Source organism: Cucurbita moschata, unplaced genomic scaffold (assembly GCF_002738365.1).
Source record: "Cucurbita moschata cultivar Rifu unplaced genomic scaffold, Cmos_1.0 Cmo_Scf00029, whole genome shotgun sequence".
NCBI lineage: Eukaryota > Viridiplantae > Streptophyta > Magnoliopsida > Cucurbitales > Cucurbitaceae > Cucurbita > Cucurbita moschata.
This window is the reverse complement of record NW_019268545.1, coordinates 1,267,423-1,280,155: the sequence shown is the minus strand read 5'-3', so window position 1 is coordinate 1,280,155 and position 12,733 is coordinate 1,267,423. Positions and strand designations below refer to the sequence as shown.

At 36.4% G+C, this 12,733-nt stretch overlaps 1 protein-coding gene across 4 annotated transcripts; it reads right to left on the bottom strand.

Moving 5' to 3' along the window:
• Positions 1-4,789: 4,789 nt before the first annotated feature.
• LOC111464074 (homeobox-leucine zipper protein HDG5-like) lies at positions 4,790-12,365 on the bottom strand. 4 transcript variants are annotated; one of them, XM_023108139.1, is made up of 12 exons: positions 12,095-12,365; positions 11,852-11,976; positions 11,593-11,777; positions 11,385-11,502; positions 8,619-8,807; positions 7,876-8,340; positions 7,623-7,724; positions 7,340-7,552; positions 6,862-7,030; positions 6,501-6,769; positions 5,814-5,909; positions 4,790-5,739 (listed from the first exon to the last, which is right to left on the bottom strand). In XM_023108139.1, the coding sequence occupies exons 2-12, from the start codon at positions 11,951-11,953 to the stop codon at positions 5,278-5,280; spliced, it is 2,370 nt and encodes a 789-aa protein (XP_022963907.1). In that variant the 5' UTR covers positions 11,954-11,976; positions 12,095-12,365; the 3' UTR covers positions 4,790-5,277. The 4 variants fall into 4 exon arrangements, with proteins under 4 accessions (XP_022963907.1, XP_022963906.1, XP_022963908.1 ...); XM_023108138.1 differs by having other exon boundaries at positions 12,130-12,365; XM_023108140.1 differs by lacking the exons at positions 11,385-11,502; positions 11,593-11,777; positions 11,852-11,976; positions 12,095-12,365 and adding an exon at positions 11,230-11,274.
• Positions 12,366-12,733: the final 368 nt, after the last annotated feature.

Sequence of the window (12,733 nt, the reverse complement as noted above, 5' to 3'; positions counted from 1 at the left end):
AAATTTTAAAAATTAATTACGTAATTATATATATATAATTGTGAAATTTTAATTTATTTAAATTCAATCGGCCGAATTTAATTTTAATTAATGTGGTTGAAGCATAAATAATATTAAAAAAATATATATGAAAATATATTAATGGGAAAGTGGCGCCCCGGAAATTACTGAATTCACGGAAAGAGAATCTTGGGAGGGCGCGCGTACAGTGACGTTTCTACTCGCCGCGAAGATTCAGTGGGTGCAACTGTACGAAATGACATAAATGCCATCATTTCTGTGGCCAACCTCTTAGACTTTTTTACCCTTTTTGTCCAACGAGTAAGGACCGGCGTTGTCCACAAAATAATACATTTTACAATTCTTTCCTTTTTATTACAAAATTAATTAGAAAATTACAAACATTTATTATTATTACTTTATAATAAATATTTTAATATCACAAATTTACAACATAAGATACTATTCTTCCGCTCCACCCTATTGACCTCCCAATCATCTTTCGCCATACTCGGTACATACAACCTCACCTTTTCCAACACAATCGGTTTTTCCTTAGCCAACATAGTCCCCTTCATCCTTCACAAAAACCCTAATCTCAGGATCCTCATTAGCGTTCTCTTTGGAAATATACGGAATCTCGATAAGCCCATTAACCTTCTGCATAGATTTACCTTTGAAATCTGGGCGCCACACTAGCCTCTTCGCCAACCAAGTCGCCACCGCCCTTCTCGCCAAAATTGGCTCCTTCGCTCACTGTGGTGACTCATCCAGCTTCAACATTGTCTTTGTCTCTTGCTCTAGGTTTCCCCTTCTACTTCTCGGGTTGACATAATCTCACTAGAGCCAAGGCAGCATTGTTGCTAAGCGACAATCCCTCTTCATGGATTAGACATATTCTCGCCAAAGCCAAGGCAGCATCACCGCTGTGCGACGATCCCTCTGCAGTTTTTGATGGCCAAGAAAATGTTTCTCTACGCCTCCTCTGAACCAAGTTGTTGACATTTTCATGAAAAGTGTTTCTCGACCTCTCTTTGAATTTTTAAGATTCAAGCTTCACGTTCGTTCAAATTCGACGCTTAGTTTGGAAGGGGTGATAAGGATATTTAGTACTAAATTATAGTTTACCATATTTATCATATTTGATATTTTATTAGGAGGCAAATATAAGATATTTATCTTCCTATTATAAGTATCTTTCCATTTATTATTCTTTCCATAGATAACTTTCACCGTCAGATTAAGCAATTCTCAATCTATTAACACTTATATTTATTAAAAAAATATATAATTAATCTATTTCAAAATGTGAATATGAAAACATAAAAGCAAATTTATCTTAAAATATGAAACAATTTCAAGCAAAATTGATATCTAGGGTGTATTGCCCATGTCATGTCAGACTCTCTATTTTATTTCATGTTGTATTGTTTTATTATTATATTTTTTGTTTCTATGATCGTTCCGCGAAATCATGTCTAGGACTGTTAGACTTGATCGCCTCAAAATATACTACAGGGGATCAAGTAGTCATCAAACTTTCTCCGACCAAGTATTGTAATTTTTTTTGTCTGCATGTTTTTAATACAAAACGATTTTCCTGACCATGTTTTCTAAAATACTCTCTCAAAACGTGGCTCGAGACTCGACCATACGTTAGAAATGTCTACAAGTCTAATTTTCACATAGTTGGCTATGTTTTCTAAAATACTTTCTCTCAAAACGTGGCTCGAGACTCGACCATACGTTAGAAATGTCTACAAGTCTAATTTTCACATAGTTGGCTTGTTCGTTGAATTAGAATAAGCGTTACACAATCGCAAAGTTTGTTACCTCCAAACTGTAATTGTGACACCAAACATACTCCAAACTTTTTAAATTGTTCTGTTTTGGTCTCTAACTCTTAAAATATTTAATTTAGTCGTCAGCCTCATAGTTTTAAAACGCGTCTATTAGAGAAAGGTTTACACATCTTTATAAAGAATGCTTCGTTCTCCTCTATAATCGATGTGGGATCTGATAGTTGTCAACTTGAATATAGTTCCATTCTTTTCGGTAGATAAATACATAAATTATTTTTTTCTTACACACGAAGGTTCAAACTTTTAGTTAGTAGCAGTTGAACTAAAAAATTAAACAAATAAGAGAAAATAATCATACGTCTTGTCCCAACCACTCGATACTTTCATATGCTAATTTAGAGTATACGTTATTCTTAGATGCTTTATAAATTCTTGATGGACGATTAAAATCTAGATTTACGGTGTTTCATTAATATAATTAAGTTTTAAGATTTTTTACTTACTTTTCATTTACATTTACATAGTGGTTAACTATGGTCATAAAATACGAAAGATACAACTCTTGAACGGTCACGTGGAAGATCTATATCAAGTCATGTATGTTGTCTTTGTAAAACAGACTTAAAGCATTTGTGCTTTATTTTAGCCTAAAACTACGTTTCTTTGTAATTGTATATAGTTTAGGTTACATATTTAGAATCATTCAAATCAATCTTGCTCGTGGGGTGATTCGAATTTCAAACAAGTTTTCTTGTGTTAAAATATTTGATAACAAGATAATTCAAATCTTACTTTCTTTCAGAGTGATTCCTTATCATTTTAGGGTTCTTGAATATTTTAGATTGCCTTTTACAAGACAATTTCTAATCCTCAGCCCAATGATCCAAGCTTTTGTTGAAACAAAAACCATTGAATCAAATAAATTAATATTTTTTTATACAAAATTCGGATCAACTAAGAGATAATACTAGAATTAGATTACAGATTACCTCTTAAGATCAAAGATCTAAAAACAAGATTTTGAACCTTATTTTAAATTGAGTCACTGCACAATCGAACTTAATCAAGGCTTAATTGAATGTTTCAGATGCAATCTACTACCAGAATTGCTTGAAACTTAGAAATGACAAAGATGATGCTCACATCTAAATATAACTTAGAGAGCTCAATTTCATTTATAAAAAATATGCCTTTTTGCGTACTAATTTATTAGTATTTATAGTCTCCCTATAAAATAAACTTTTAACTGTTCAAATGCTCGTTAAAAGAAATTAATGGTCATGGTTGGTAAGTTACTCACAGCTACCCTTCAAATGTCCCCTAACAAATAAGTTATGGATATTTTGACTAGTACCCATTTTGTCCCTGCAAAAAATTATGGAATTAAAATAATAAATAAAGTTTGCAAATCCAGTGCTATTTATAGCAACTCCATCCTCCCAAATACTCAATTTTTGAAGTTAGAAATGGTATTTCCTCAATCGAATTAGTATGTAACACATGAAATGGAGGCTGAACCGAGCCTACTTTTATACGTATCTCATACTGCAAAAATACTTGACAAGTCTTCTAGTGAAATTTAGAAGTTGGTAAAAGGCGTCGAGAAAAGAGAGAATTAGTTGTGAACCTTAGAAGTTAGCTAAGGAGCGGAAGCCCTTTGTTTCTACACAAACACAATCCAAACCCTCCTACCAACTCGATTCTCGTTTGACAAATGCATAATTCAATACTTAAAAAATTGAGTGAAATGTTGTCACATCCGAGCATCTGAATGAGAGCGATCCTAAGGTTATAATGGTTAATAAAGACTTAAAATAATTAAAAATTACTACTTATACCAACAAAGTGCACGTACCTTTTTTAAGAACTATGTGAAATATTAGGAGACCCCAGCCGAACCCAACTCAAACCGTAAAGGTTAGATTGAGTCGATCGAATTTTTCGAACACCGCTACTTTCTTACGCTATTGATTACAAAACATGTTAAAAGAAAGTTCACATGGATGGCATTGATGAGACCACCATATCTTTTACCTATAATTTATAATTATGATCAAATATTTTGTTTTTCTTACCTTTTTTAGGGATATATTTAGCAATATATCGCCCTTTCTAGCATTGACTACCCTTAAATTGAGGGGATGGCCTCTAAAATCATTCAAATGGATAGACATCAATCATTCCCTACCACATGTAACCCAACAATATCAAGACCCACCTTTGGATATTCCCTATGCTATTTTGCAATTTAATCATTCTAACACATTTGAATTTACAAAAACACCCTTTTAATTTTTAAAATTTCCGTTAATACCCCTCCTGTTACTCATTCTTTATTTCAAAAATACCCTGTGAGGCAAGAGGGGATGACTCAAGGAATTCACTCGTGCTCACTTCTTAGAGCATTTTCTCGAGGTGAGCTACTCATTCTCGCGGACTCTCCCCCACTCAATTCTGGTTGTCTCGTCGTCCCCCAATGAGGACTTGCGTTGTGCACAATATGGCACTTGGTCTGCGCATGTCGCAACTGACCCTCGACTTCAAATTTCGTTTTTTAAAAAATTCAACAGTGCCCTTGTTATCCGATGGATCGAAAACTATTAGAACCCATTTTCGTTTTTTTTGCCCATCAATAAGACATTCATTATTATAAATTTTGCACGTATGTTTTCTTTCTTTTGCTTCTCAATTTAATGTCATAACGTCTCTAAAAAAAATTAATGTCGAACCCTATTAATGAAAATTTTTAATTATTTTTAAAATTTTAAAAATCTTTAAAATAAATTATGAAACTAGCATTTATTTTTTAAATATTTAAAGAGTAAATTGAGATATATTTCTCATATGGTCTCTATCATAAGCTTAAATAATTAAGAGATTGGTGACGTGGCTTCTAGGATGACTGGACATCCACGTGGCTGAATAATAATAATAATAATTATTATTATTATTTTTTTTTTGGAAAAAAAAGGAGGAAAGGCAATTAATGGGAAGCAATAAATTCAGTCATAATAATTCATCTAAATAAATAAGAATTGAAAAGCAACTGAAACGACGCCGTCTGACTGACACACAATTTAAGCAGAAGAAGTCAATGCCCGAACCACCACCCTTGCTGACTGGACAAGGCCCCACTTTCTGACAGCCTTGTCAGGGACCAAGGGTCTTATCTGGTGCGTTCTTGACTTCCACAATAACCCTACACCCTGATCCACATCCACACATCAAATCTACCCTATTTCTCTCTCTTATTTACCCACCAAAAACTACTCCTATAATTTTAATTAATTACACTTTTTTTTTTAACTAATTTACCTTCTTTCTCTCCCAATTACCCACAATCTCCCACTCAAAAACCCTAGATCTTTTTCATGTTACCGAAAATGCCCTTGGAATCTACGTCATGGTTGGCATGAGGGAGGGAGATTTTGGGTAATTGGCAGCTCACTTCTTTCCTTGACTACCATGCAAAAGCTTATTGCTTGGGTGCTGGCGCAGGCGCCGGTGCCGGCGCCGGTGCATTATTAGGCTCAGCAATGGTATTACCGTTCTCGATACTAGCCGGGCTGCCGAGAGCGGCGTTGATTTGGTGCACCGTGTTACATAGGTGGTTGTTGATGGCAGTAACGCTTGATAGGTTGAGCTTTGCTGATGGAATAGTGCTGGCTAGAACTTGCAAGCCGACGGTAAGGAGGCAGCCGGAGTTAGCGACACCGTCTTCGGGTGGTGGTGATGGGTGTCCGTCAACGGTAGACCCAACGACGGGGACAATGGAAAATCCTATGGGGAGGAGAGGAATGCAAGATGGGTCTTCTCCACTCATGGCTAATTGAATTGAATCGACATCGATCGTTGCGTAGACAACGAGGCTGCCCGACTGATCCGTGCAGCTCTCTTGCAGCATTAGCTCGACGTGCTGGGACGAGTTGCTGGCCACCTGCAACATTCAAATAGTTTCAATAGAGATGAAATCAGAGATTAGGGTTTTCAAGTTTCGTAAGAAAAACTCACATTGATACGAAGAAGAGAGATGCAATTTCCAGGGTGAGAGCCATTGGCAATGTGAGCCACCTCATGCAGCGAATTCCCATTCGAAAGAACCTCGAGCTGAAACGATATCAACGTTTATAAATTTACCGTAATCTATAGCGGCTCAACGAATTATTTAGGTCAAAATACCTGAGACTACCGTAATCTATAGCGACTCGACGAATTATTTAGGTCAAAATACCCGAGACTACTGTAATCTATAGCGACTCAACGAATTATTTAGGTCAAAATACTTGAGACTATCGTAATCTACAGCGACTCGACGAATTATTTAGGTCAAAATACCTGAGACTACTGTAATCTACAGCGACTCGATGAATTATTTAGGTTAAAATACCTGAGACTTCCATAATCTATAGCAACTCGACGAAATATTTAGGTCAAAGTACCTGAGACTATCGTAATCAATAGCGACTTGACAAATTATTTAGGTCAAAGTACCTGAGACTACTGCAATCTATAGTGACTCGACAAAATATTTAGGTCAAAATACCTGAGACTACCGTAATCTATAGCGATTCGACGAAGTATTTAGGTCAAAATACCTAAAACAACCGTAATCTATAGTGACTCGACGAATTATTTAGGTCAAAATACCTGAGACTAACGTAATCTATAGCGACTCAACAAATTATTGGGTCAAAATACCTGAGACCGTCGACGTTCGTCTCGAAGAAGATCGAAGACTCGATAATGAGGATAAGGAAGCCAAGTGGTCGAGACGGCGCTGAGAATAACCCCATTAGGTTGGCCAGGCTCGACGATTTTTCGTGTGGTTATACGAACAGTATCGTCAGGAGATTCAGATAACGCCGTCCACGACTGGCCACCGGAGGTGCTTATGTTGACGGAGAAAGTTCTGATCATTCTTTGTGCTAGTTTCATTAGGTTTTGTCTAGCTTCCGGTGAAGGTATTACTGAAAACAAATCCCATAAGAAACCATAACATACAAATTTATCACAAAATTAGGTCAAATTCAAAGAGAAAGAGATAAAATAGAGTTAGAACCTCCAAGATCAGAGATGTTTCTAGCCATGAGACTTGCAATTCTCTCGCATTGCCTTTGTAAGATAGCCAACCAACGGTGTGCCCCAAAAGCCATTCCACTATGCACAAAGTGATTGAATATTTGATGGATTGGTTTCTCTTCTATCTCTCCATGCTCCACCCATGTAACCTACAAACATATTAATAATCACTCGACACGTTCGATCCATCGTAATCTGAATGTACGGTTCAAAACATGTTTTGTAATTTCTCTCATACGTTCAACCGTTTAATATAATTGTTATATCACTGTTTCAGTCTCTTCTGATGATTCTATGTTCGAGGAGAGCGGAAACAATTTAGCTGACGTTTTCACACCCTGAATGAATTTGAATCAATTTTTCGTAACCCATGATTTGAATTTTTGAGTTGAGTGGTAATTTGTCGAACTCGAGATTTTGCGGTAAAACTCGAAAGAGAAGAGGTTTGAAGGGTTTACCCTAGAGTATCCATTGGGCATGTCTTGAATAATGCAACCAGAGGGCTTTCTTCTGTATCTCGGAAACGAGTGCTGAAGGCTGTCGTGAAAGGTGTCGATCGGGAAATCGACGATGGCCCAGCTTCCTTCGTCGGCGTTCTGTTGGCAGCACCGGAGAAAGTGAGCTTCTCTCGTCGGAACGAGTGGAGAAAGGGCTTGAAGTTCAGCATACATCTAAAGGAAAGGAAGAAAAATTCTTAGTTTTAGAGATGGAATTGGAAGTTTAGGGTTTAGATTATATTACCAGCTGAAGGGAACCACTAGCATGGCCTGAAACACTTGATGAAATGACTTGAATAGTTCTTGCTTTGGCCACAATTGAAGGAAATAGTTCCATCCATTTGTTCTAAAAAAACCCCAATTCAAAAAGATTAGTCAAATTTTCAAGTTAGATCGGGTCGACGAATAACGAAATCCAGCTATAGGAGAACCAGGAACGGAGAGCTAGATGCATAGTCATTGAATTTCGAAACAAAAGCTTAGAAATGGGAACTTACGGCATCAAGAAAGGCGTCGACAAGAGTTATGCTATTCATTATAACAACGGCGCTGTCACGAGTGGCTTCGGTCCTAAACTCATTGATCAAGTGTTGCTTGAGGTTCAATGGCCATGGAAACATCCTGGCATGCTCTTCGACATTTAGAATGTCCTTACCGCTCTCGCTATCTCGAACCCAAAGAGGCTCAGTCGAGCGACACATCTTAACAAGTTCAGCTATGGACGACACAGCCAAGTCCATTGCCAGTGTCTTTTCCTCATCAATTAATAGGTCGCCCTTCGAGAAGTGGGCAGCCTCGGGCGGGAGCATCGAGGGCATTGACATCATGTCGGAGGACGAAACCATGGCCTCCGTGTATTGCCTCGAGTATATATTCATGTCCAAATCCAAAGATGGTTGCATGGGCATCCCTTCAATTGGGCGACCAGTGTATCTTGTGGTCATCGAGCAAACTTGTTCCAACTGTTAACAACAAAATTAAAAGTTCAAAGATCAAATAGACACAAATCTACAAGATCGATGGCTTATTAGACACTTCAAATTTCTAAGACGAATCACAAGACATAGACTCAAAAATTCACGGACTAATAAACTTATAATTCTCGAAAATTCACAAATCTCACCTTAATTTGGCCTTTAAGGTCTCATTAGACACTTTTTAAAATTCTAGGACGAATCACGAGACACAAACTTGAAGATTCACAGACGAATCAACTTATAATTTGACCTAATTAATTTACCTGATCTCGAAGCCTAGCATTCTCGAGACGAAGCTGCTGTTCATCCAAGCTAGGTTCCCCAAGGATACCCTGCCCTCCACAGCTAGGGCATATGATGTTTCTTAGGGCAGTTTGCAGTCTATAATTCTCATTTTTTAAGGTTTCATTTTCAGCTCGAAGTATGACATTATCAGCTCTGTCGTGTTGTGCCTGTCAAACAAATTAAACCAAAGATTAAGTCTCTAATTAATTGATTACCAAAAAGAAACCCTAATTAAGTCACTAATTCACTTACTAACCTGATTTAAAACAGTGGTAAAAGTTAAAGGGAAAGCATTTAATTTGTAATGCCATTGGGAAACACAGACATTTGAGCAGTTAGGGCTTTTTAATACAGCAACCACAAGGTCGCTTTAATGGCGGACAGACTGTTAAAAGAAAGAAGATAGCCATGGTAGCTTGTAAAGATCATTATGGGTTCACAGTTTTAGGGTTTCAAGGCTCTTAAATGGAAGGAATCACCAAAATACTCTTTTTTTTCTTTTTCTTTTTCTTTTTTTCTCAAGAATCAAGGTGAAATATGAAATGGGTTAGCGGGTTGGCTTGGAATGACTTTTTAAATACTAAAAAAAACACGAACCTTCATCTGGGTTCTTCGATTTTGGAGCAAAAACTTAGTTCTGTGAAGTTTGAGGCCAAGTTAAGGTGAAATACAAAGTGGGTTTGTAGAATTTGACGTTTAGAGTGAATGAAATGTCTTTATGAATACTTAAAAAAATACGAACGTTCATCTGGGTTCTTCAATTTTGGAGCCCAAAACTTAACGTGGTGAGGCTTGAGGCCGAACCAAGGTGAAATATAAAGTGAGTTAGTAAAATTTGACGCTCAGAGTCGGTTTGAAATGACTTTTTAAATACTTTAAAAACACGAACCTTCATCTGGGTTCTTCGATTTTGGAGCCCAAAACTTGACATGGTGAAGTGTGAGGCCAAACCAAGGTGAAATATAAAATGGGTTTGTAAAATTTGACATTTAGGATCGGTTTAAAATGACTTTTTAAATACTTAAAAAACACTCGTGTTTATCTGAATTCTTCTATTTTGGAATCAAAACTTGACTTGGCGAGGTTTAAGGCCAAATCAAAGTGAAATACAAAATGAGTTTGTAAACTTTAGAGTCAGTTTGAAATGACTTCCTAAATACTTAAAAAATTCAATTTTTTGTTTAGATTCTTTAATTTTGGAGCCAAAACTTGACTAGGTTTAAGAGAAATCAAGATGAAATATAAAACGAGTTTGTAAAACTTGACGTTTAGAGTCGGTTTAGAACAACTTTTTGAATAATTAAAAAAAAAAACACAAACCTTCATTTGGGTTCTTCGATTTTGAAGCCAAAACTTCACTTCGCGAGGTTTAAAGCCAAATCAAGATGAAATATAAAACAAGTTTGTAAAACTCAACGTTTAGAGTCAGTTTAAAACAACTTTTTGAATACATAACACAAAAAAAAAAAAAAAAACACAAACCTTCATCTGGGTTCTTCGATTTGGAGCCAAAACTTCACTTAACGAGATTTAAAGCCAAATCAAGATGAAATATAAAACGGGTTTGTAAAACTCGACGTTTAGAGTCAGTTTAGAACGACTTTTTGAACACCTAACAAAAAAAAAAAAAAAACACAAACCTTCATCTGGGTTCTTCGATTTTGGAGCCAAAACTTCACTTAACGAGATTTAAAGCCAAATCAAGATGAAATATAAAACGGGTTTGTAAAACTCGACGTTTAGAGTCAGTTTAGAACGACTTTTTGAACACCTAACAAAAAAAAAAAAAAAACACAAACCTTCATCTGGGTTCTTCGATTTGGAGCCAAAACTTCACTTAACGAGATTTAAAGCCAAATCAAGATGAAATATAAAACGGGTTTGTAAAACTCGACGTTTAGAGTCAGTTTAGAACGACTTTTTGAACACCTAACAAAAAAAAAAAAAAAACACAAACCTTCATCTGGGTTCTTCGATTTGGAGCCAAAACTTCACTTAACGAGATTTAAAGCCAAATCAAGATGAAATATAAAACGGGTTTGTAAAACTCGACGTTTAGAGTCAGTTTAGAACGACTTTTTGAACACCTAACAAAAAAAAAAAAAAAACACAAACCTTCATCTGGGTTCTTCGATTTGGAGCCAAAACTTCACTTAACGAGATTTAAAGCCAAATCAAGATGAAATATAAAACGGGTTTGTAAAACTCGACGTTTAGAGTCAGTTTAGAACGACTTTTTGAACACCTAACAAAAAAAAAAAAAAAACACAAACCTTCATCTGGGTTCTTCGATTTGGAGCCAAAACTTCACTTAACGAGATTTAAAGCCAAATCAAGATGAAATATAAAACGGGTTTGTAAAACTCGACGTTTAGAGTCAGTTTAGAACGACTTTTTGAACACCTAACAAAAAAAAAAAAAAAACACAAACCTTCATCTGGGTTCTTCGATTTGGAGCCAAAACTTCACTTAACGAGATTTAAAGCCAAATCAAGATGAAATATAAAACGGGTTTGTAAAACTCGACGTTTAGAGTCAGTTTAGAACGACTTTTTGAACACCTAACAAAAAAAAAAAAAAAACACAAACCTTCATCTGGGTTCTTCGATTTTGGAGCCAAAACTTCACTTAACGAGGTTTAAAGCCAAATCAAGATGAAATATAAAACAGGTTTGTAAAACTCGACGTTTAGAGTCAGTTTAGAACGACTTTTTGAACGCATAACAAAAAAAATAATCACAAACCTTCATCTGGGTTCTACGATTTTGGAACCAAAACTTAACTTGACGAGGTTTGAGTCCGAGTTCTTGGCTAAGTTTAAGCCTCTGCTTGTCATCAGGGTGTGGACATTCCTTAAACAAACTACCAAAACCAAACAAACAAAATCAAACCCTTTTGAAACATCAATCTTCAAACCAAAAAACACAAAAAAAAAAAAAACAAGAAATTTACGCCTCCATTTCTTGGATCTGACGAGCAGTATGCCTATGATAGCGTTTCTTCTTCAAATTTTGGTGAAGAACATTATCATTATTGCTATCCATTTCAATTATTCCTTGATGTTCTTCAACAAGCTGCTCACTTCCAGACCCACTTTCCATATCTTCTTTCCCTCTCAATACCCCATTTTCCTCCTTCTGCAAACATTCAAAACCCATAATAATTTCAACCAAAAAAATGAAGAACAAAGGATAAAAAATGAAGAACTTACAGGCAATATGGAAGAAAAGTGTTGGAAATTGGAGATGAAATTGAAATTAGGGTTTATGTTTGTTCCCATATTGCTTGATATCACTTGGCAATCTCCATACATTCTTGGAGTTACACCACACTGACCTGAAAAAGAGATTATTAGAACTTTTTGGTCATAATTGATTCAAAGATCTCTTGGGAAAAGAGGGAGTTTTGTGTTCAGAAGCTTGGCATGCAAAGATATTGTAATAAAGCTACCAACTTTAGCTGTTTTCTTTAGTGTTTTTTCTAACCCACCAAGGAAATTCCACCAAATGAAGATTGTTCTTGGTTTTGGCGGTGGTTGGCGGCGGAGATTGCGGCGGTGGTCGGAGAAAGTGGTTGGGATGAAGAAGAAGAAGAGGAGGAAGGTTGTGTTAAAATTCAGACCCACAAATGGAAAACTAAGACAAATTTTGTTGTCTCTCTCTCTCTCTCAAAACCTCACATCTTGCAAAAAGGAGAGAGCTTTATGCTTTGTTTGTTTGGTAAATCTTGAGGCCTCACAAATTTCAAAAAATTGTACCCTAAAAGTTAATTCGTTATGTTATTGTAACGGCTCGAGCCCACCGCTTCATAATCGCACTTTTTGATGGCAGCGGACTTGCGATAGTGCAGCACTCACTTTCCAACAACAAGTGAGTTAAGTCAATTCGTTCTTGCGTCGCTTATAGCTAGACAACGTATGCTCGAACTTCTAGCCCCGGTTCAAGAAGAAAGTTTTAGAAAACAAGTGGCCGGGCAACGTACGCTCGAGCCTCTCGCCCCGGTTCAAGAAAAAAGTTTGAGAAAGCAGGTGGGCAGGCAACATATACTCGAGCCTCTAGCCCCAGTTCAAGAAAAAAGTTTTAGAAAATGGGTG